Consider the following 24,977-nt stretch of genomic DNA (forward strand, 5'->3'; position numbering starts at 1 on the left):
GCCCGCGTCAAGATTCAGGGCCAGAAGAGCAAGAAGAAGGTGCTGAGACAGGGAGTACCACAAGGAGGAGTCCTTTTCCCAACGCTGTTCCTCATCTTCATAGATGACATCGTTGGAGAACTGCCAAGAGGGGTCAGAGGAGTGATCTATGCAGATGACCTGGTACTCTGAAGAGTACACCACTACAGCACAGGTACGCCTCCAGACTGCGCTCAACAAGATCAGCAACTGGACCAAGGAATGGCTTGTCTCTGTCAGCTCAAGCAAAACAACCTACACAGTCTTCAGCCTATCCAGCAAGAAGCAAGAGGCGAAGTTGACACTGAACAACCAAAGGCTTGCAGACAAACCCACACCTACCTACCTGGGAGTGACCTTTGACCGCAGGCTCAGTTGGAAACAGCAGATCACCAGATGTTGTAGCAGGGCCAAGCTGAGACTGGCGATCATGAAGAAACTTGCAGGGACGGACTGGTGTGCTGATGAACGTATCCTAAAGAGACTATACGGGGAGAGTCCGACCTGTAGTTGAGTACAGGATATCAGCATGGGCATCAGCTGCAGAGTCTAACCTCGACTATCTCAACAAGATACAGAACCAAGCTCAGTGTGTCATAACTGGCGCCATGAGATCCACCCCAATCCTGAAGATGGAGGAGACCACTGGGCTACAGTCATTGGAGGACAGAAGGGACACAAAGATCCTCATCCAGGCAGCAAAATTCAAATGCCTTGAAAACCATCCAATGAACAACAGGATGAGCAGACCCACCAAGAGCCGGCTGAAAAGAAGCAGCTTCATCCACCAGTCAAGACGCCTTGAAAGACAAACCCCAGTCTTGATGGAACACGAAGCATAGCCTATCCCGGCAAATGTCACCCACCCATCTTGGAAGAGGCACGTGTTCCCAACAGTCGTCACCAGCATTCCCAGAGTGGAAAAGAGAGGAACACAGTCAGACACCCAAAGGAAGGCCCTGGCTATTGAGTACATCTGCAACCAGTACCCCCAGAAAGACTGGACCCATGTCTACAGATGGCTCCGCCACAGAAGCAACGAGGGATGGTGGAGCTGGAATCTTCCTCCGATACAAAGACAGAGATGAAGAAATTGCAATCCCAACAGGGATCCACCAACTTATGAGCTGAGCGAGAAGCCCTCTGTGAGGAAGCCACAAGATTCTCGCAGAACTCCACAAGAACAACAGGGCAGGTGGTGGTGTTCTCAGACGCTCTCTTCGTGCTCCAAGCCCTCAAGAACCCCCACTGCAAAGAACAGAACCATCTCACTTCAGCCCTTGTTGCCCTGAGTGCCAGAGTGGAGAAAGCAGTGATACAATGGGCACCAGCACACTGTGGCATCAGAGGCAATGAAAAAGCAGACATTCTGGCAAAAGACGGTGCACAGAAGGAGCAGGCCAACAAACTGGTGTCATACGATGAAATCAAGACCATCATCAAGGCATAGCAAGGAATAAAGTGGTGCCTCCAGCACCCCAAATACAACCCAGATGACAGATACCATTTGCTGGAACGACAGGAACAGGTCAAGATCTTCTGCCTGAGGACTGGACTCAACCGCCTGCTCCACCACCTGCACACAAAATTTGGCATTGGACAGAGTGGAGAGTGCCCTTGTGGTGAGGGACCAATGACAACCGACCACATCCTTCAAGACTGTAGGACGCATGCAGCATCCAGGAGGAAGTACTGGCCAACACCCGACAGCAGTGGAAGCCAAGCTGTACGGCACCCTGGAGGAGCTGCGACGGACGGCAGCCTTCATCGAGGACACTGGGCTGCTCATCTAACGGGAGGCGAACGAGGAAGAAGAAGAAGACTGGATGGATGGACTGAATTACCATCAAGTTTCATCACTGTTGTTGTCAGTTATCTTCGTTTTCAAACCAATCATCAGACAAGAGAGATCCTTCTCCATCGTGAAAACTGTCCATAATCACAAGCAGAGCTTTCAGAACTGTGTAAATCTGCTGACTGTGACTATTTGCTTTACTGGACAGTTTTCAACGCATTTTTTTGCACATGATGCAACCCCCTTTTCCACGCATATCACATGGTCAGCTAATTATTATTGAGTAGAAAGGGGTCTTCTACCTGATTTAAATAGTATTTTTATAATCCAGACACATCAGACTAACTGTTCAGAGTCTTTTTATGTGAATTGAATCAAGCTCCAGTAAAGGTAAAATCGGAACATATGCAGGACGTCTTATAGGCATCATGGCAACACTTTATGTAGGACATCAGCTGATGTCTAAAAGGCACTCTACTGGTTTGACATACTCTTTGTGCTCAGAAATACTGCTGCTTATCTCAACTGTCATAGCCGTTTGTGTGTGTGTGTGTGTGTGTGTGTGTGTGTGTGTGTGTGTGCTGTAAGTTAAATTGTTAAAAAAACCTGTGGTGGTATATTATGTGTGTGGTGTGCTCAGAGAAAGAGGAGCAGAAGATGAAGGAGAAGTTGAAGAAGAAGAAAGAGGAGCCCAGCTCCATGTTCCAAAGGCAACGGGTCGACCTGCTTCTTGGGGAACTGGCCCGGAAGTTTGCTCCTCCCCCGCCCCCAGAGGTTAAAGGTCTGTAATCAAACAGCTTTGTGACCTTGGTTTTTTGTTTTTTCTTCTGATACTTGTTTCTTTTGGCAGTCATTTGTTGTTTTTAATTTGATTATTTATTTAGATTTTCAATTATTTCTTTTTAATTACTTAAGCAGAATTTTGGACTTTGTTGTGTGATATATACACGCAACTGGATTTCTTTGCTAGCTCATTTTGTTTCCATACTGTTATTCATTAAAAGTTAAAGCAATATTTTAATCATTTTCACATTTACCATTTCTGTACGTCGCCTAAACATTTGCTCGCTGTATGTCGTGGGTGTACAGAAACCCATGCTTTCTATGAAGGAATGACTCCTCGCTGTACGTCATGTGTGTATGGTAACCCATGGTTTCTGTATCAGAACTAATCCCTTGCCGTACGTCGTGGGTATAACTCATGGTTTCTGTATAGGAATTAATCCCTTGCTGTACATGGTGGGTGTACAGTAACCCATGGTTTCTTTATAGGAACTAATCCCATGCCATACGTTATGGGTGCACAGTCACCCCCACATCTGTACGTAAAGAAATTTCACTTTTACTTTAGCAAACTTGCATATAGTGCAGTTTCCACTTGCATGCATTTACTCAAGTACATGACCAAGTGCCGGGATGTGAGAGCTATGCAGAAACATGTAAATCCACTTTTCCATTTCATCAAAAATACAACAACAAAAACCCCCCTATCAGTTGGGCATGACTGCTGCGAAAAAAAAAAAAAAAAAAAAAAAAGCCCCAGAGTCCATTCCTCAGACCTGTGTAAATCTGGAGAAAATGGGGAAGGAGGTGAAGGTATGATGTCACGAAGGGCTATTGTGACACTACTGCAGCTGTATTTGATGACAAAATGGAAGGAAAAAATTCCACACTGTTCGTCTGTCCAGATAATGAAAGGCCACTTTCTAATCTGTTCTTTGTTGAAGGAACCACAGTTGTGCTAAACAGTACAGTGCATTAATTAGATCCAGCTGAGAGTCAATTCTGAGTCTTTTTGATAAAATCTTGAGTGCCTTGAATTATAAACAACAAACAAATACACTTTGAATTAACAACAAACAAACGGAAAATTATTCACTCTTGTCCTTGGCAATATACCGATGTTCCCATGGCGGGGGAACACACACACACACACACACACACAAAAGAACATACACCCGCAGGTGCACCTACTCCTGGTTTCCCCCAACTCTCCATTCAACCTGTCTTCCTCCACCTCTCCTACCTTTCAGACATTAACATTCAAACGTAACATACTAACACACACACTGGTATATGCACGTACATACACACACCACCCCACAAAGACACAGGCACACACACACAGAGGTGCGCGCACACTCATACACACATGCATGCCTGCGCGCGCACACACACACACACACACACACATGATCTATGTCCCCATCTAGCCACAAGAGCCATCACACTGATTAGTCACTTTATGGAACAAAAACAGCAACAGTTGGCTAAAAATGTTAATGCTTTTTCCTGTGTGCTGAAATTACTCAGCTGATGATGCACAGATAATTTGATGGCTGCAGATAGTATATTATGCTGTCTAGATCTGGTATCTATAGATGAAGTACCGCAGATTCATCTCCATTACAAGCAGAAAATGTTTTATACCAGATTTTAGCTTATAGGAAACACTGTTCTTTCTTTTGTATGTTTAGTGCCATTTAAAAAAAGATAATATTGACTCCTGCAGAACGATGAAACATTGGTGATTCCTGCATTGTTATTTGGGTTTGTGAACGTTTTTAAAAAGAACACTGAAACATTTGTGATTCCTGCACTGCATATTTGGGTTTGTAAACTTTTTTGGGGAGGGGGGGGGGGGAGCTTCAGAGGGGCTTTGCACCCCAGACCCCATTGAGGCGTCACCTTTGCATCGCACCAGGGCCTTTTACAACTGTACATCCACACACACACTCATTCACGCCAAGACACACACACACACACACACTCACAAACACACACACACACAGATGCGTGCGCATCCATTCCATATGGTGTCAAAAAGGATTGTACAAGTGCTGACACAAGTGTAAGAGGTTTTTTCTACTCTTCCCCTTCTTCCCCCCCCCCCCCTTGGAGTGGAGTGATGGCCTAGAGGTAACGTGTCCGCCTAGGAAGCGAAAGAATCTGAGCACACTGGTTCGAATCCTGGCAGAGTCGCCAGTATTTTCTTCCCCTCCACTAGACCTTCAGTGGTGGTCTGGACGCTAGTCATTTGGATGAGATGATAAATCAAGGTCCCGTGTGTAGCATGCACTTAGTGCACATAAAAGAACCCATGGCAATAAAAGTGTTGTCCCTGGCAAAATTCTGTAGAAAAATCCACTTTGATAGGAAAACATAAAAAACTGCAGGCAGGAAAAAAAAAAAAAAAAGGTGGGGGGGGGGTGCTCTCAGTGTAGTGATGTGCTCTCCCTGGGGACAGCAGCCCGATTTTTAACACAGAGAAATCTGTTATGACAAAAAGAGTAATACAGTACAATACAATACAGTACAAATCGCATGATGTGATAGCAGACATGAGCACAGTGTGTTTACTGAAAGGAGTGCAACAGATGCTGGCACTGGTACCAGTCCCTTCCTGTTGACTGAAATCTCAGCATTCCTGGCCGCTTTTTTTAAAAAAAATTTTTTTTTATACAGCTGGGTCTTCTTTATTTTGAACTGATTGGGATGGGATAAGAATAAAATTTCTATATCAACTATATTTTAGATCAATGAAAAAATGGTACAGATCAGTTCTCCCAATGATTCTCTTTCATACAAGAAATGCAGTTCATTCAGCATTGTACATAAATCAGTTCTTTTATCTTGTGCAATAAATATTGTTTCTGAAATGAGTTACAACTTCAGAGTAAAACTGCAGACTTAACCAGAATATAAAGCACAACAAACAAAGGAATCAACAGACAGAACTGATTCTGGTGGCACCAAATGCGAACAGTGGGCAAGAAGGATTTTCTTACCAATGCCACTCTGTCTTTCAGGAAGGCACGAGTGACATCACATCCACAAAATTGGCGCGCAAGGCTTGTTCTTTCTAAGTATTGGTGGCCCCACACCCATGATGTATGGGAATGCAAGGTTTATTCTTTGGAGAGTATGGGTGTGCTGACACCCACAACGTACTGGGACGCTTATTGTTTGTTTATTTCTTTGTTTAGGGAAAAAACAAATTTTCCATTGATTTGTAGTATGATACATTAAGGACAATAACATGAAATTTAATGGAAGTGGTTTCAAAATTACCCGAGTTACAGAGCAAAAAACGTGTTGGTGATTTCATACCCTCTGTGTATGGGAAAGGTTTAAAGGAAACAAACAGAAAACTCCATAGTTAAAGCAGACAACTGTTTTGTGATGGGTAGTTTTTGAGAAAAGTTATAAGCTTATTTCATGTATGTGTGTGTGTTTTCAGAAGAACCCAAAATTGAGCCCAAGGTCGAGAAAGTGGAAAAGACAGAGGACAAATCTTCTGGAAATATGAAGCCACCTCCAGAGAAAAAAGCCAAACTAAGATAATGTTTGTGTGTGTTTGTGTGCATGAGGTAAATAAATGAGAGAGAATCTTGATGGAATGTGTATGTGTCCAAACATGAATGCATGGGATTGTTGTTGGTTTTCTTTTTCCTCTTAACCCCACCCCACGCCCCCTCTTCCACCCCATATTGTGTATGTGCGCATGTGCTAATTGAAAGAGTTTTAACCTAAATCACCATCAAGTGAAGAAACAACAACCTATAAGAAGAAAATGAGAGCATGTATGAATTGAAGACTATGAAGAAGAAAACGAATGCACATATGAATTGTAGACCATTATGTCAAACAAGATTTCTCGCACTCTCTCGCATGTAGAGAGAAATCATGGGATTGGGAGAAATCATGGTCGCTCCCCTCCCACGTTTTCTCTCAATTGCAAAAAATCATGGGGATCGCCCCCACGATTCCTCACAATGTATGAGAAATCGTGGGAAGTTACCTTTATTTTTATCAAACATATTTCCTTTTTATATTGGAGTTTGTTTCTTGTCTTTTCCCAATGCATATCTTAGAGAAAAATGACAGAGAAAAAGGGGGGTTACGATAACAATGATCATGATAATGACAGTGGCATTAGCAAAGACATGAACAGTAATGAGACTGAAACAACTATTGATTGTATTTCACATCAGATGGATCACTGCAATGCATCAACCTCACATTTAACATCAGAAATCAATGGCAAACAACAAACTTCAGGCAATGTGTATAACTCAAACAGAAATATAATATAACATGACTTGAACCAAATCTTTCCTGGATGTTGGGAATAACATCAAAATGATTCAACTTTCTCCATAAATGTGATAGCAAAAAATGTGTTTCACAATGCTTTACCCTCATGTAGGGCACGTGAAAACTGGACTGAATAGTTTTGATGTTTGTTGTGATGCAACCTTTTCTGTCACATTTATTTAGAATGTTCTTCATTTCATGCTTGCTCATTTGTTTATCTGTTTGTGTCAGCAAGATGGCACTAAAAATAGATTCTCAGTTTCATAGAAGACACTTTGAACATGAAAAAGATCCTCAGTTTCATAGAAGACACTTTGAACATGAAAATGTTTTAAAAACAGAGTGAAAGAAGACCAAATCAACCAGCCAAGTAAACACATACGAGCACACACACACACACACGCACACACACACACAGGCACACGCATACTCACTCAACCACTCACTCACTGACATACACATATTCACACTTTTTTAAACCAGTACTGTGCCATCACCTTCACCATCTATTGTTGATGTCTTTGCTAACGCCACTGTCATTATCATAATTGTCTTTGTCGTTTCTCCCATTTCTCGTTTCTTTTTTTCTTGGTCATTTTTCTCTTAGATTTGCATTGGGAAAAGACAAGAAACAAACTCCGATGACAAAGGAAATATTTTTGAAAAAAAATAAAGGGGACTATCCACGATTTCTCACACATTGCGAGAAATCATAGGGGCGCCCCCCATGAGAAAATTAGAGAAAACGTGAGAGGGGAACGACCATGATGCAATCTCATGATTTCTCTCAAAGTTAGAGAAATTGTGGGGGCACCCCTCACGATTTCTCTCAAACTGAGAGAAATTGTGGGATTGCGAGAAATCGTGGGCTTACACCCCAGATACAGTTGATATAATTAATTAGACTGCCCTTTTGGCTTTAACTCACTTCAGACGATGGACCCCAGTTGAGGCCCTACTGTTTGCAACTGTTTCAGACGAAGGAGGCTTTATAACATATTGAATTTTTGGAGTGGCACCTACTTTGCATACTAATGTCGTAAGCTAAAAGTATCTTAATTGACCTTTCCACTGTCCGCTGCGACCAAGAAATGCTGAGTTTGTTGTTGTGCTTGCAAGCCGGAGAAAAATTTTAGCGGTGACTGCTTCACATGAACAGTGCGTGTCAACAATGGCATCTTCCCATTCACAAAGCAGACAAGGGTTTCAGACAAAGGAGCCCAATCGGGGTTTTATAACTGTTTCAAACTCATTGTGCTTTCCTGGGTCCATATTGAACTGATCAGTGAAGGCAAATTTCAAACAAAAATTATGGATATTTCATCATCTCAATGGAAGGTAGCATGAAAGAGGATTTTTTACATACTGTCCCCAACTAATTCATTGTGTTACTGATCAGTTTGGAAAACTTCAGTTCAAAACTTAAACATTGTTTTTTTTGTGATTTAAAAAAAATTTTTTTTTTATATTTTTAAAAACATTTCTTTATACTAACCCATACAAATGGGCTGTCTGTTGGGAAAATCAGGGGAGCAAACTGGCAGTACTGAGTTAAACAACTATGGGACCTTAAGGTTTTTTTTAACCATGTTAGATAAACACACTATATTACACAAACATACACAATATCTAAAATAATGGCAGTCAGCAAATCATGTGGACAGTTATATGAGGGGATGGAGATGCTTCCAATAAAACCCTATTCGCAGTAAAATGGCTGGGTAAAAAGCGCAGATGTGGTTCCCACAACACTTTCCAAAGCGACTGCAGAAAATCTCTCAAATCAGAGCTACAGCCTCCATCAGCTGTTTGTGTGAATCAACTTTTATTCCATCAGCGAGTCAAATCACACAAAACTTTGGCCACAGTGCCTCCATTAATACGTTAGTGTCTTTTCTGCCTTTGGTTCATATTTGTACATGTTTTAATTCACTTTTATATTGGCACAAAAAATCTTGAGATAATGTCCACTCAGCTAGAAATGGTGTAGCATGCAACAGAAATATATATATATTTTCTTAACAACTAGTTTCTTGCTGATGAAGGAAATACAGTAGACTGAGCAACACGCTAGATGCCACCCCTCGTGGCAACGTGTGTGTGCATGTGTCACTAAGGAGAGGTGTGTGTGAAAGCTGTGATATGTAGGATTGTATGTGTGTATGTGTATATTGGGCATTGGGATGTGTGTGTCTGTATAGGGGGTATTGTGGGAGCTACACAATATATGAATGTGCATTTGTTTGTGTGTGTGGGGGGGGTTGGGGGGTGGGGTATGGGCATGTGTCTGTGTGTGTGCCATGGAAGCTGTGATTCATAGGAATGTGTCTGTGTGGGTGGGGGAGGGGTAACTTGAAAGATGGGGAATGTGAGTGTTTATGTGTTGGGACTTGTGTGCTTTTATATGCAGTGCTGGGCCTGTGTACATTTGTTTGTGCTTTCATTTCTGTGAGACTGCATATTTGTTACATATCTGTTGTACAGGTTTATGAGTGTGTGTGTGTGGGCGTGCATGTGTCTGTGTGTTTATTTACATTTATTTGCTTCTTTATTATTATTGTCTTTTTTCTACATTTTATTTTATTTCTTTATCTATTGTTTATTTATCTTTATTTTATTCTGTTTTTAGAATTATTTACTTATTTTTATTTTATTCTATTTTTATAAATACTAATTTATTCTAATTTATTCATTCGTTAATTTGATGACATCCATTTATTTGTTTATTTATCCTTTTTTTTTCTTCCTCAAGGCCTGACTGGGCTCTTTGGGTTATGCTGCTGGTCTGTTTAGCAGATGTGGTGTAGCTTATATGGATTTGTCTGAACGCTGTGATGCCTCCTTGAGAAACTGAACTGAACTGAACTGATGAAGGAAGGTGGCAGAATGGTTAAGCCCAAGGCTACCTGTATGATGAGACAACTTGTCAGCGCAGCGTGTACGCTTCACTGCCACAGTGACAAGATAATTCATCACTGAAATAGTTTGACTTTTCCCTGGTTTGTATCCAGTTCGTTGACAGAAACACTGGTTAAACAGCTTTAGCTTGGGGAATCTTTCTAGATTCTACTGATAGCTAGAAACCCCATCAACATCACGAGCTAGTCCTTTATTTGAATGATTTGGTTGGGTAACTGGCTGTGTTTTGAATCACTCGTCCTATGCTCATCAAAATGGCGGCATCTCAAGCTGAGTGATCGAGGTGCACCAAAACAACCAAACTGCTTTCTTTCACTGATGTTCAGAAAAAATTGAAGCGTCAACTTGACGAAGACAGTGATGAACTTTTATTGGATGATTCATAAGAAAACAGTAATGTTGATGAGGTGACGCTATACAGACAGAGCAGACTCCGACCACATGTCAGAGTCAGAGTGATGTGACTGAAATAGCAGCAATACACTGGGAGCGACATTCATGGCACTGGGCCAACGCAGGGGAAGCACAGAGGTAGAAACAGGGTGAGGGGACTGAGGGTAACTGGACAAAGAGTACCGGGTCAGAGAGGAAGAAGAGGAGGGGGGTGGAAGCCAAGGGTGTGTCCATACTGTGTTTGAGGGGATCAAACATTCAGCCTGTTATTGCTGACTGGTTGTCGACAGTGGACTGAAAAAAGACCCACACAACACATGACTTTTTTCTCTCTTTTTGTAGACGATGATCTCAATCGGAAAGTTGTTGAGAAAACCTGTTTGTATGCACAGCAGACACTTCAACAGGTACTGGCAAATCCAGGCAGGCAGAAAAAACAGTACCCCAGACTATCAGCATGAACAGATACAAAATGTGTTTCAAATGAAACAGTTCTTGGGTCTGACTTTACTGATGGGCATGATGATTTTTTTCAAGAAAACCGATTTGACTGAAAGGACTGGACAATCACATCTATGTTTTATTTATCACTTAGTCATAATGAATCGTGAATATGTCTTTTTTTTTTTTATTGTGGTTATTCTAGTATAATTTTGTGAGTACAGTTATCGTCCATTTGACAAGAAAATATATTTCTGTGCAATGTCCAGACTAATGTTCACAATGAAAGTTGAAAGTTTGACTAAAAACAACAACACTGATTTCATACAACTGCATATCTTTGGAAAAATACAAAATTGGTAAACATGTGTTTTGTATTCTTTATTCATTTACCTTTCAGAAAATATATACTTTTATGGGTCTCTCTCCAATAAGAAAGTGCAGAGAATTTTTTGAAAACAGGTTTCCCTTAAATCTTATTTCCTAGGCAATGAGAGGGTTATGATGCTCATGTGCCAATACAGTGTCCGTGAGGGTCGGAGTTTGATTCCCACTCTTGCCCTCTTCTAAGTTTGACTGGAAAAATTTTAGTGTCTAGTCAATCAGATAAGATGATAAACTGAGTACCCATATGCAGCATGCACTTGACGCACTGAAAAAGAACCCACAGCAACAAAAGGGTTGTCCTCTGGCAGAATTTTGTATCTGGCCAAATTCTGTAGAAGAAATCCACTCTGATAGGTACACAAATACGCGTGCATGCACTCAAGACCTGACTAAGAGCATTGGGTTATGTCGCTGGTCAGGCATCTGCCAAACAAATGAGATAAAGGTATATGGATTTGTCGGAACCCAGTGACATCACCTTTAGAAACTGAAACTGCTGATGAAGGCTTGGAGGCAGATATGTTCAAAACATGTTACTGTTTCGTTTGTTCTCATGTGAGTAACACTGTTCGGTTTTGACTGATTGATACATCCCCAGGTTAAATAAAGCATAAACAGTTTACCCTCGTTTGTTTTTAAATCCAGTGACTGACACATTAAAAAGTATCTTATACCAAAATTAATTCTCATTCTTTCCACACCCAGACATGCCTTTTGTCCTGATTTATCTATATTTGTTCCTAAACACTAAAATGTCACCTCGTTTTGAAAATACATAGCCATTCCAGGGAAAAAAACAACAGCACATGGTTGATTTCTTCAGACGATTGCAGTGGCAGCTAAGATGTGCATGTGCCAGCATTCTATTGGAACCATGAATTGAGGAAGGCTGCAAAATGAACTAGCAAACCAAGAAGGCAACAAAGAGGAACATGTGTAAGAACTACACTGACTTTAAGCAGCGAGGAGAGGATGCGTGTGGAAGACCTAACACAGAAACGGCATGTCTGCAGCTGTGACAACCTCAGACTTTTTTCCTTCTTTGACTATGTATGTGGTGTTCTATGACCACCAGCAAATGTGATGTGTTTCTAATAATTTTAGTTTGTTCAGATTTTTGGAGGCCTTAATACTGATGGATTCTGGGGTTGGCATGTATCTGCCATCTTTTTTGATGGCGTCATGAGTGATGGCTGCACATGAAAATAAAGTCCTTCACAAACACATGCATTTCTGTAGTTCTTTGTCCCATCTCAAACATCTTTATTTTTCATTTGTATCTCCCCTGGAAGAGCAGCCCAATTTCCTTACACAGAAATCTGCTGTGGCTGAAGAATAATGCAATACCATATGGCAGTCTACTATTTGGAGATATTACAGGAATAAAATAACTAACCTGGATATCTACTTGAAAAATGGTTCTTAAAGTCATTGAAGAAAATGTTTTAGTCATTCATGAATTTTAACACAGGTTTAAAGTAACTTTGTACTGATTAATGATAATTCAGTTTAAAAATATATTTTAACGGAAATCCATTAGACTGACAGATGCACACTTAAAAACCTCTTTCAGACATTTTTCTTCATTCCTGTCTTACACACACACACACACACACAAAACACATACACACAAAGAAACAAAATCAAACTGTGTCTTCATTAAAAATGTAAACTAATTTCCAACTCTGAAACAATTTCAGTCAAGATATCCAGTCTCATAACTGAATCTGAAAAAAGCACTTCCCCAATCCCCCGGCCACAATTTCAGCAGCAGTAGCAGCAAACTGATTAACTTGTGCCTTGTCCAAAAAGTCAAACAGCACCTCTGCAAGGATGCTTTGGAGATGAAGAATGTCGCGTGTGTTGTAATCCCACCCCCACCCCCACCAAAAACTGGCCATGTGTGGGAATCACATAACCTTTATGATGATCCATCATTATACATCTCCTGTGCATGGAGGTCAGGCAGTTGCTCCTGTTTTTTCACAGTTGATGTGTATATGGATCAGTCCTCATGCTTTGATGCCTCCATGAAACTGAAACTGCACATATCTCTGAAAGTCATAGGTATGAGGGGTGGTTGTCATGCATGGTTATATGCCATGTTTTTGCTGACTGGAATCAGATCATTTTCAACTTGGTGACGATGATGATGCGCAGCTGCTGGTCGAAGGAAGTGCTGACCGCCAGACCCTCCTTGTCAGGTGACCAGTCAAAGCTGCTGATTGGCTGGGTTGACAGGGTCACATTCTGCTGGAGGTCCACCGTGCCTGCCACCCCCATCTCTCTGCCCTCGCTGTCTTTTTGTACTCGACTGGATGGGTAGGAGCTGCCCCAACACAACATAATAGTTTTAAACAGTTATCCAACACAATATAATGGCTGTAATCCCATGTCTGCTGAACATTTTAACAGTTTCGTGATTATGTGTGCCGTGGGAAAAAATCAGGTTTTTTACCTAAGTGGAAAAAAAATCATTGTTCAAAGTCTGAGAAATAAGAATGATGTTTTTGAAGTGGAATTATGATGTTATTACAGTTTCTAAAACCTGGCTTTCGGATAATGTGTGTAACAACATACCATGACAAATTTTCACCCAGCTTTCAGACATGACCAACCAGATGACCCTCACAGTGGAGTGTCAATTTTTGTTAAAACATTCTTTTTACTGTAAAGCACACCAAAACTGATTAGTTCCTGTTTAGAAGTTGTGTGGACAGAAACAAAACATGACCAGACCGCTTTATTTCTTGGGTCTATTTACTCTCCTTCTAGTTCACCAGTAAATTATTGGCAGCTAATTAGAGGGTATTAACAAAGCTAATAGTATATCAATTAAATTGTTTTTGTATGGAGATCTTAACTCTTTCGTTCCTATTTTTCTATGAACTATTACTATCCCTTTTCCGAGATTCCTACCATACATGTATTCCCTTCATTCCTGGATTTAGAGAAGAGAAAGAAAGCATGAAGCAGGGCACTTATTTTGGAGGCTTATGGCAACGCTGCTTATTACAGTACACCAAGATGGTCACACACTGTTGTGTACAGAATTGATGTGAGAAGTTGTCTGTGACCCTGTTGACACTATATGGCGACACCTCTGGTGACACTCGGGTGTAAAACAGGTGAGTCTGGAGTCAAACAGAATGCATACGAGTATGTACCACATGCAGGACAGTGTTTTGCTTGCAGAGTATGCACATCATGCAGGTACTCACTGAGTAGTGCCTCATAAATATCTGTGCCACACTGCTAGTCATATCGATGAAAAACTGTCACATCTGTCACTGCTATTGTCCATATCACATGAATGATTTGAACTTTGACTCAAAGAAACATATGCCTTTCACTACACAAACAGTCACTGAGCCAGAATCAGATCACTATCTACACAATTTTTGAACAAAAACTATTCGGAAACAATATTTTCTCTAAATATGCATGTCCGTGTCATAGTCATGTAATATGCCACACAAAGATGACGTGTGTGATATACCTTGGAGCAGTCACGCTAGTTACTGCATAAATATACACCACAATTTTCACACTTGCACTTTTTGAAATTTTCATCACCTGCTATCTGTGCTTCTTCAGCAGCAGCTAACTGCACTCTCTCCTTGTCATTCATTTGAAACAGATCGAAATCATTATCTGATAGAGCGTTGTAAAACTTATCAGAAAACTGGTCAGAATCTGAACTTTCTACACATTCCATTTTTCTGTGTCCGTGTGTCTACACAGCACTTTCCCACGGCCTAGGGAGCAGGAGGGGGGTGTCTGGCATCCATTCCACACATAAACACTGCCCCACTAGTGACCCGGTCAAGGATAGATGATGCGCACTGATAACGCGACTCGCGTGTAATTCAAAGCACTTCAGAACCGATTTTCCGGGCTGCAGAAAGGGGGAATTCTTTGCTGCACGGATTTCCGGCCTCCAGGAATGAAGGGTAAAATTCCTGTAAACCGGAAAACTGTGCTGCAGGAATTAAAGAGTTAATACTGACTTTGTCAACAGACACTTCATTGACATTTTAACTCACTCCAGACTATGGAACGCAACAATGTTCCTAACGTAAGGTAGCGTTTGTTCCGGTCGACGGAAAGCTACAGCAGTTACGACAATTAAAATTTTTTCCACATTTCCCTCATGGGGTAGTATAAAAATCGCAGCTACACCGGGCATTGTGAACGTGTCAAGGGTAAAATGGAAAGTTTCTTCGTGAGGTTCTGTAACTATACATTTGCTGGCGAGCAGTTGACCTTGGTACCCAACATGACAAGCTAATTAGTTTACATATCGAAAAGATGAAGACGTTGAATAAAGTATCTGCAATGAAGAAAGCTACCAGCAAGAAGGTACTGACAGTGACTCAGCTTCTGAGGGCTGTGAAGAGAGGGAGGGGGGTGGGAGTACACACGATGTAAGGAGAGGGGTCAGTGGGTCAAGTACAGGGAATTTCATTCAGTTACTTTGTGTTTTGTATTTTTTGTGATTTTTTTCCTAACCCTAACAAATACGTCGTCTGCAGGGGAAAGCAAGGGAGAAAATTATTCGTCCAGAGTGAGTTAAACCTATATGACCTGCAACAACTGACTAATCAACCTACACAGGTAACTTAAACCACCAATACAGGCTGAAATTTTATCATAACCTGAAGTCCACAAATCATTCAATCTGTTGATGTCTTATCACCCATCTGCAGCACGGTAGTCCTTGTGTTTCTATTAAAAAAACCATCACTTTCAGAAAAAAAACTTCATTTAAAAAGACAATCAATAACTACTAGAAATCTGACACAGAAAAATTACAAAACTTACGATTACGAATTGACAGGGAAAATGATGCATTATCCAAGGACACTACGGGTGAAAATGCAGACCTGTTCAGTGACATTTTACTTGAGACAGCTAAATCATGAATGCTTTTCAAACAAGTTGAAATCTGCTGAAAGACAGAAAGAGGGAGTGGCCTAAGTTTAGCATGAATGGTTGTTGCTTTAAACAGTCATAAAAAAACAACAACATACAAATATACTTTGCATCTTTCTCAGCAAATCATTCTGGTGAAGATAAAAATTATGTTTTTTATTACTCATACATGACCTGTTGAGACTCACTGATCCTCTGGCAAATAAGTATGGACTGGAATTCATGTCTCATACAAAATGAAAGTCCAAAGTATAGACATCTAGACATATCAGGATACATTTACCCAAAGCCAGCCAGATGATTCCTCCTCAGATGACCTGTCTGTTTGGTCTTGGTCATACATCCCACATTTATCATGTATAATATCTTGCAATTACTCCAATGCAGGGATACACTTTATCTTTAAACCAGGTTGCTTACATATTGTTTTGATACATCAGCATTCCACCAAGAACTATGACTATGTATCTGTACATAAGAGGGTTTTTTTTCTGTTGTGTATACATGTATTTATGATCAGCATTCAAAAGAATGACTCTAGGAATGGACATACTCCTACACGTGCATCAGGAAGGCAGAATGTAATGACTTACTATTTCCATAAATTGAGGGACCCGTTACCGCCAGTTGTCATGAAGATATCTCTGTTTTGAGGTAAGTGTCGGGCCAGCCACACTGTTGATTTGTGAGCCTGCACACAAGTAATAATACATATAAAAATATAATAATAATAGTGCATTTATGAATGCTTTCAAACCTCTCAAGAGTACTTTACAGTAACATGTCAGTTACAAAGTGCTTCCAAACCTCTCGGAGTACTTTACAGTAACATGTCAGTTACAAAGTGCTTCCAAACCTCTCGGAGTACTTTACAGTAACATGTCAGATACAAAGTCCACACATGCGCACATAAACTTATACACACAAACGCATTGGAAGAAATAGCTGTAGATTGATAGAATACAAATGATGGAATGGAGTGCCTTGATTGTGTAGAGACTGCTTGAAAAATAATTACGTTAGTGTTGTTTTAACTCTGTTACTGCATACCTGAGCTGGGTGCATCTTCACCTCAGGCAAGGTGCTCAATGAGCCTTTTTTCTTCTTTTTTTTTCACTTTTCAAGTGTAGATTTTTTTTTTTTACCTCTGTTTCCAGATTTAAAACTGGTGTATGTTATCAATGGAAATTCTATTTCTAACCTTTCTTCTATCACACTGTTGTGTTTGTGTGACCGGTTTTTTTGTTTTTTTTTACCTCTGTTGCACCAGCTGTGCAAGAAAATAACTACACCTGAAGTGAAAAAAAGCACAGCTTAAATTCTACACAAAGCATACACAGGAATGTGTCAGAACATCACAAAATAATGTTATGATAAAATCTTTAACTCACCTGAAACATCCAGAGAGTTAATTTCAACACGGATATAAAATTCAGCTTCACAGACTAGCACAAAGCAAAAGAAGATGAGAAACACACATGTAATGTTCTCATATTGAATTATGTCCATTATTGTTAGTTCCCTTTAACTAAGAATTAGAGGTCACGTGATGAACCGGAAGCAGCCGGTCGTAATTCGGGCAGACAGCATGACACTCCATTATGTTGAAATAAATACTAAAAACATCTAAACAAAGAGACTTCGAGTGTATGTGTACTCTACATTTGGCGACGAGTGAGTAACCGAACACCGCGCAATGGGAGAAAACGAACAAAATGCAGCAGCAGCAGTCAGAACTGTTGCAAACATCTCCGTGCCGTCCGTGTCTCCGTTCGACCCACATGGTGATGTTGCTAGCGTGTTTCAGCGTTGGGAAAGATGGCTTAGAAGCTTCGAACTTTTTGCTGACGCTTCAGGATGCACTGACGGAAGACAGAAGAGACAACTTTTGCTTCACTGTGCAGGTACAGAAACCCAAGAAATATTTTTCACGTTCGACCCACAACCGCCAGAGTATGAACAGGCAGCAGAAGCACTGACGAACTATTTCAAACCGGCAAAGAATCTCCCGTACCTCCGTCACATGTTTCGTCAAGCAAAGCAGGGTGACAATGAAAGTGTAGCACAGTATGTTACCCGACTTCGTCAACTAGCCAAGGACTGTGACTTTGGCGATGGCACAGCCGACTTCATACGTGACCAAGTGATAGACAAGTGTGCTTCTGACAAACTCCGTACTAGGCTACTAGCAGAAAAAGACTTGACACTGGAAAAATGTCTGTCCTTAGCCGCTTCCAAAGAACTGTCAGAACAACAGTCCCAGTTGATAGCAGGTGAAAGAGAAAACGTGTTTGCAGTCAGACAAAGTAGTGGGAGAGGCAGAGTTGACAGAAACACTGACAGTAGCAAATACAGAGGTAGTAGAGGTGCAAACAGTAACGCTAGTAGCAGTGTGAGTACCCACTCAAGTATCAAGTGTGGCCGATGCGGACGTGCAGGACATAAATCTTCTGAGTGTAGATGTTCACAAAACGTGACTTGCTGGAATTGCAATTTGAAAGGCCATTTTGCTGCCCAATGCCGCAAACCAAAACGAGAAACAACTGAAGGCCAACGAGGTCAGCGACAAAACAGAGGACGAGCTGGAAGGAAAAACCGTGGTCGACTTCACTTTGTGGAGGAACAACAACAACAGTCATTATACTCGGAACAACAACCATCATCGGACTCGGATGAATACGTCTTCGCAGTTGAGCCAACCCCCAATGAGGTAACAGTACTGATTGAGGATGAACCCATTAACATGATCGTGGACAGTGGCGCGTCGGTCAACATTCTCAACTCTACAGCAGCTGCCAAACTGAAGCAACGAGGTGCCGAATTCGAGGAATGCAAGCGTACACTATACCCCTATGGATCACCACCGATAACAGCCAAGAAAATGGTGAAAGCAGAAATCCAAGTCGCAGGAAAACAACCAGTCACAGCTGAGTTCTTAGTCATTCCGGGCTCTCAACCGCCGTTGCTAGGACGACAGACGTCAGAAGAGCTTGGGATCCTGCAAATTGACGTGAACTTCATCCAGAAAGACATTCTGAGCAAGTATCCTGGTATCACTGAAGGCATAGGCAACCTCAAAAACGTTGAAGTGACAATACATGTAGACAAAAGTGTACCCCCTGTTGCTAGAAAACACTCGCGAGTACCGTTCCATCTCAGGAGCCAAGTGGAGAAAGAGCTTGAAAAACTTGAAAAGGAGGATGTCATAGAAAAAGTGTCAGACTCATCGACAGAATGGGTTTCAAGAATAGTGACTGTACCGAAGCCAAAGAAACCAGCCGAGATACGACTCTGCGTAGACATGAGAGACGCAAACAAGGCAATCATGAGGACACGTCATGTCACACCAACGATCGAGGAGCTGGTCACCGACTTACATGGCGCAACAGTTTTCAGCAAGATCGATTTGAGATCGGGCTACCATCAACTGACACTCAAACCTGAATCCCGGGGAATCACAACGTTCTCTACACACTGTGGACTATACCGTTACAAACGTCTCAGTTTTGGCATAAATTCAGCCGCAGAGATCTTCCAACACACCATACAAACTGTGATAGCTGATGTAGCAGGTAGTCGCAACGTCAGTGATGACATCATAGTTTTTGGCAAAGACGCTGAAGAACATGATAGAAATCTGCACAAGCTACTCACCACTCTCCATCAAGCTGGGCTGACCGTGAACAGTTCCAAGTGCCAGTTCAGAAAGAAGGAGATCGAGTTCTACGGATTCATCTTCAGTGCCGACGGACTCAGACCTGACCCAGCCAAGGTCGCCGCGCTCAAGGACGCCGCAGAACCTCAGAACAGCTCCGAACTCCGTTCGTTTCTTGGAATGGCGCAGTACAGTGCCAGGTTCATTCCGAACTTTGCAACCATCACAGAGCCTCTCCGTCATCTCACCAGACAAGACGTGCCGTGGAGCTGGGGCGAAGAAGAAGCTAGAGCTCTGTGTGCCGTGAAACAAGCACTGTGTGAGTCAGCAACCCTGGTGTACTTCGACACCAGCAAGAAAACTGTGATACTGGTGGACGCCAGCCCTGTGGGCATCGCCGCTCTTCTTTCTCAAGAAAACGAGCCAGTATGCTACGCCAGCCGGGCCCTGAGTGAAGTAGAACAGCGCTACTCTCAAACGGAGCGAGAAGCGCTAGCCATCGTATGGGCCTGTGAACATTTTGACATCTATGTTCGTGGCAGCAGCTTCACAGTGGTCACCGATCACAAACCCCTAACCACCATCTGGAGCAAGCCGTCACCCCCCGCCAGAATTCAAAGATGGGCCATGCGACTTCAACCCTACAAAATGGAGGTCGTGTACAAGCCAGGCAAGGACAATCCGGCAGACTACCTTTCAAGACATCCAATCCCTGGCACCGTCTCATCCAGAGAGGAGAAAGCAGCGGAAGAATTCGTACAGTTCGTCACCGACACGAACACCCCAGTCGCCATCACCACAGAAGACATCCGGAGAGCAACCACAGGTGATCCCACACTGGTGAAGATCATGGAGTTGGTCCGAACAGGCCGATGGCACACATGCCCACCAGACATGCAGGCGGAAACATTCAGAGCATTCCGCAACGTCAAAGACAGTTTGAGCATCAATGCTGAGCAAGACATCTTACTCCAGGAAATACTAGTGGTCATTCCGAGTGCGCTACAAGACAAAGTCATCAAGTTAGCTCATGAAGGTCACCAAGGTATCAACAAGACCAAGGCGCTCCTACGCTCAAAGGTATGGTTTCCAAACATGACTACAAAAGCTGAGAAGGCCATTCGCGAATGTATTCCATGCCAAGCAAACACCAACAGGAGAAACATGGAGCCACTTGCCATGTCTGAACTCCCCCCAGGACCCTGGCAGCATCTCAGTATGGACTTTTGCGGACCATTACCAAGTGGCGAGAGCCTTCTGGTAATCCAAGACAAATACTCCCGGTATCCAGTCGTCGAAATCGTTCGCAAGACAACCATTGACTCCATCATTCCAGTCGTGGACAAAATTTTTGCCGAGTTCAGTTTCCCAAAAGTGATCAAAACAGACAATGGACCACAGTTCCGATCCACTACATGGAAAAACTTTCTGACACAGTGTGGCGTCAAGCATCGCAAGATCACACCCTTGTGGCCAAGATCAAACTCGCAAGCAGAGACGTTCAACAAACCGCTTCTGAAGTCAATTCGTTCTGCCAAAATCCAACACAAGAACTGGAAACAGGACATGTATGTGTTTCTTCGCATGTACAGATGCACACCACATGCAACTACCTGTTTCTCGCCGTACTACCTGATGTTCGGACGAGAACCGAGAACCAAGATGCCACAGCTGCACGAACCGTCGAGCAGCCCAGTCGACAAAGAGCTACGACAGCGAGATGGTGATGCCAAGAAAAGGATGAAGATTGCTGCTGACCGTCGTCATCACGCCAAGCCCAGCAGAATCTCCGCAGGAGATAAGGTCCTGGTTCGTCAGGCCAAGCAGGACAAGTTCTCCACTCCCTTCTGGCCTAAGCCGCTCGTTGTCACAGCGAGCAAGGGCTCTATGGTCACTGCCCTCAAACCCGATGGCTCTACAGTGACCCGCAACGCTGCGATGTTCCGGAGGCTTCCTGACACGACACAGCCCGCGATGCAGGAGGACGAGGCCCTCACCGAGGATGAGGACATCCCCAGCGACGACGTCATCGCCGCAAGAGCAGCCGTCGCAGAGGACATCATCACCAGCAACGGCAGTCGCATCAAAACCCCACCCCGCAGACTTCCCAGTTCCCCGCCCGTGGCCATACAGACTGAGAATTTAGTCCAACATCCCAGCCCCATGCCCCAGTCAAATTCCAAACATATTCCCCAGTCACTCCCCAGTCCAAAGCAGCCGAAACCCAAACCCCAGTCGCAACCCCAACCCCAACCCCAACTCCGCAGGAGCAGTAGAAATGTCCGCAAACCAGGACACTTGCAGGACTATGTGCTAGATCAGTAACCGTCATGGACTATCGCTCCAGCATCACTACCATCAGCAGTACCCATATACACCTGGCCGCTGATAACATTGGATTTACCTGGTCATCAAATTCTGTGTTCTTCATTGTGGTGCATAGTTAGCTAGGTATAACCCTAGAAAGGCCCTACTGGCTCGGTTTACCTAGACCATAACTCCAGTATAGTTGTGGAGTTATAGAGTAGGCGCAATTTTTTTTTTTTTTTAATTTATCATTTAGATCACTCTTTTCATTCAAATAGGTGGAGGAGAAGCTGATAATCATTACGCATTACAGGCAAACAAAATAATGAACCTGGTGATTCCTGTTATTATCATGCACTTCAACAAAATAATACTTTGCACCAGTAAACACTAGATTAGTGTACATGTATTTGGTTATGTTGGTTTGTTTGATGAGCAATGGAACTTGACTCAATGCTGAATCTATTGGACTATGCCAAGAAGGCTTCGTTTCATTTTGACATGGCTACGGAGACTGTTTCCAAAGATAAACCTTTCTTTAATTTTAACTTCAAGTTCAAACGTTGATTCATATTATTTTTGGACTGAGTGTGATAATTCATTTCATGTTTAAAATAACTGAATCCTATCATTTATAAAAGTCTCTTGATCAAAGTTTCAATGTTGTTAAAGCAGGAGCTTGTTTAAGCAGGAGCTTGTTTTCTTTTTCTAAGTCAATTCAATTTAAATTTAAATCATATATTATGTAAAGTTTTCATTCAATGTTGGGAGGGATGTAATGTTCTCATATTGAATTATGTCCATTATTGTTAGTTCCCTTTAACTAAGAATTAGAGGTCACGTGATGAACCGGAAGCAGCCGGTCGTAATTCGGGCAGACAGCATGACACTCCATTATGTTGAAATAAATACTAAAAACATCTAAACAAAGAGACTTCGAGTGTATGTGTACTCTACAACACACTGCCACATTAAACACAGAATTCAACATGTGTCCCACCAGTAGCACTATCTTCCTTAATTTTACTTTCATGTGTAATGACTAAGCCTTCACTTTAATCGTCTTCATTTTCTTTGTATTCATCTTCATTTTTTGAACAGCTTTACTCATTGACAGAACCATTCTGAACAACTTCTTTAATTGACATGACTACCAGTCTTGTTTGATTCGTGTGTGGATTCTTGCAAAGTAGAATCCGTTTTTCCCCTCTGACCATTGGTAGGAAATTTTTGTTTTGACTCTTTGAGTAAAAACGCAGATGTGTGTGCAACGTGTCAAATGGCAAGTAACATGATCATGAAGATATGCATGCTATGTTTTCTGCGCAGCATGGTACATTGTCATAAAGTTAAAGAAAATGAGTGGAGGACTGTGATGGACTAAAAAAAAAAGGCAATGAATTCCAGGTTTGTACAGCTACAGGAGTTGAGTGGATCTGGCCCTGCCTTCCTATGCAAAACCCTGGACTCAATGAATATGGGTTCACTCCCCTTACCGCTATAAAAGGCTATGGGGACTTTTTTAACAGCTGAAGAACTAAAAGCTCTCTCACCATGTTTCTCCTGTTTGATTTTGGGATTACAAAAGAATTGGTCATTTGCAGAAGAATAGAGAGACTCTGAAAGGACACCTTTGCTTAAAAGTCTTCATTCACCACATACTTTTCACCTACTCAAAACAGTTGCTGATTTGAGAATAGCACAGACCTGCCAACAACTGTCATAGAACTACAGCTCACCTCAAATATCTAGAGGTTATCTGCAGTCTTTTCAATCATTTTGCCTGATACATGTCAACAGCTGGCTGGTATCAAAGCTAACGCAGGACATAAAACAGCAAAATATGCATATTCTTTCTAGCATTAAGTCCCCTTCAAATGGGACTTTAGTCTTAAAATTAAATAAACTAATTCAGTTCAATTCACTTCTGAACTTTTTTTGTTAGCTTATTGTAATATCCAATAACTAAGTACATTAAGTATTCAAACACTAGACACTGCTGCTATTTGATCATTGATTTCATAGTTAATTTGATTATGTTTCTGTGTTTATTTCTCCCAAGTTTCCTTGCTCGTCCTGTATTTCTCTTTCCTGTCACAAACATGAATTTATATACAGGTCAAGCATATTCTCCTACACACAGTTACATGCATAGTAAATGCAAATAATCTCCATTCTCCACCACACTTAGATATAAAAATTCCTTTTGTGAATAGACAAACAACCAAAGCCTGATTCTTGGAGGTCTGTGTCCCACCTTTTCAACCACAGAGGCGAAGCCCTTAGTGGAGTGCTGTGTGCGCATGTCCCAGACATGGAACTTGCCTTCCAGCGACGTGGCCACCAGTTTGTTCATGCTGATGTCTTTGCGATCAAACTCCAGACAGCAAACCTAGACAGAAAAAAAAGCAAACAAAAAAAAAAAAAAAAAAAAAAAAAAGCTGAAGAGTACACTAACTGACTGATCAATATTGATTGATAAACTTAATGTTGCATACTGCATCACCAATAACTTGCATTTGTGGTGTAGGGCCATAACAGAAGTTGATTTGATATTAACCTTCCCACAATGCCCTTTTTTGTTTACTCACTCAACGGTTGTAATCAGAAAAGGAATGTAAAAATAAAGGTTGGAACTTTCACTGAACGTTTTGTATGCTGTTTGTAAGTACGAGACTTTTCTGCACATGAAAATTGGTGCTGATGCCTGGGACTGTTTGCATTAGAACAGGTGTCTGATTTTCAGTTCCTCTTTCACATAAGAAGAAGGATACTGAGCCAAATGATATTTCACAGTTCCATTCAGCAGAAACGGACTGCTTTTGTTCCCAAAGGACACGCAAACAAATCGCATCAACTTAATGACCCCTTGGTCATTCCACAGAAAGCGATGCACGCCCCTATCCTCAGGACATACCTTGATTTGCAGAAATGCCTTTGTGACATCAGCAATCAACGCAACCTTCCAATGCCTGAAGCGCATCAGAATCCCAGGCAGATCAGGCAGGAAACTGGGCCCTGTGTTTAGAC

The 24,977-nt window shown here is 42.0% G+C and overlaps 2 protein-coding genes across 2 annotated transcripts in view; one reads left to right on the forward strand and one right to left on the reverse strand.

Annotated features, from left to right (window-relative positions):
- The window catches only part of LOC143280819 (mediator of RNA polymerase II transcription subunit 6-like), a 30,726-nt gene extending 24,518 nt beyond the window's left edge, over nucleotides 1–6,208 (forward strand). The window contains exons 7-8 of the mRNA XM_076585519.1: nucleotides 2,454–2,594; nucleotides 6,054–6,208. Of these exons, the coding sequence (XP_076441634.1) occupies nucleotides 2,454–2,594; nucleotides 6,054–6,157 (245 nt within the window). The 3' untranslated portion in view covers nucleotides 6,158–6,208. The remainder of the gene's footprint in view (nucleotides 1–2,453; nucleotides 2,595–6,053) is intronic.
- Nucleotides 6,209–6,346: 138 nt separating this feature from the next.
- The window catches only part of LOC143280818 (dynein axonemal assembly factor 10-like), a 43,210-nt gene continuing 24,579 nt past the window's right edge, over nucleotides 6,347–24,977 (reverse strand). Inside the window, exons 6-8 of the mRNA XM_076585517.1 lie at nucleotides 24,205–24,339; nucleotides 16,579–16,676; nucleotides 6,347–13,379 (exon numbers count right to left, since the gene is read on the reverse strand). Coding sequence (XP_076441632.1) covers nucleotides 13,172–13,379; nucleotides 16,579–16,676; nucleotides 24,205–24,339 — 441 coding nt within the window. The 3' untranslated portion in view covers nucleotides 6,347–13,171. The remainder of the gene's footprint in view (nucleotides 13,380–16,578; nucleotides 16,677–24,204; nucleotides 24,340–24,977) is intronic.

This window comes from Babylonia areolata, chromosome 4, assembly GCF_041734735.1.
Source record: "Babylonia areolata isolate BAREFJ2019XMU chromosome 4, ASM4173473v1, whole genome shotgun sequence".
NCBI classification, from domain to species: domain Eukaryota; kingdom Metazoa; phylum Mollusca; class Gastropoda; order Neogastropoda; family Buccinidae; genus Babylonia; species Babylonia areolata.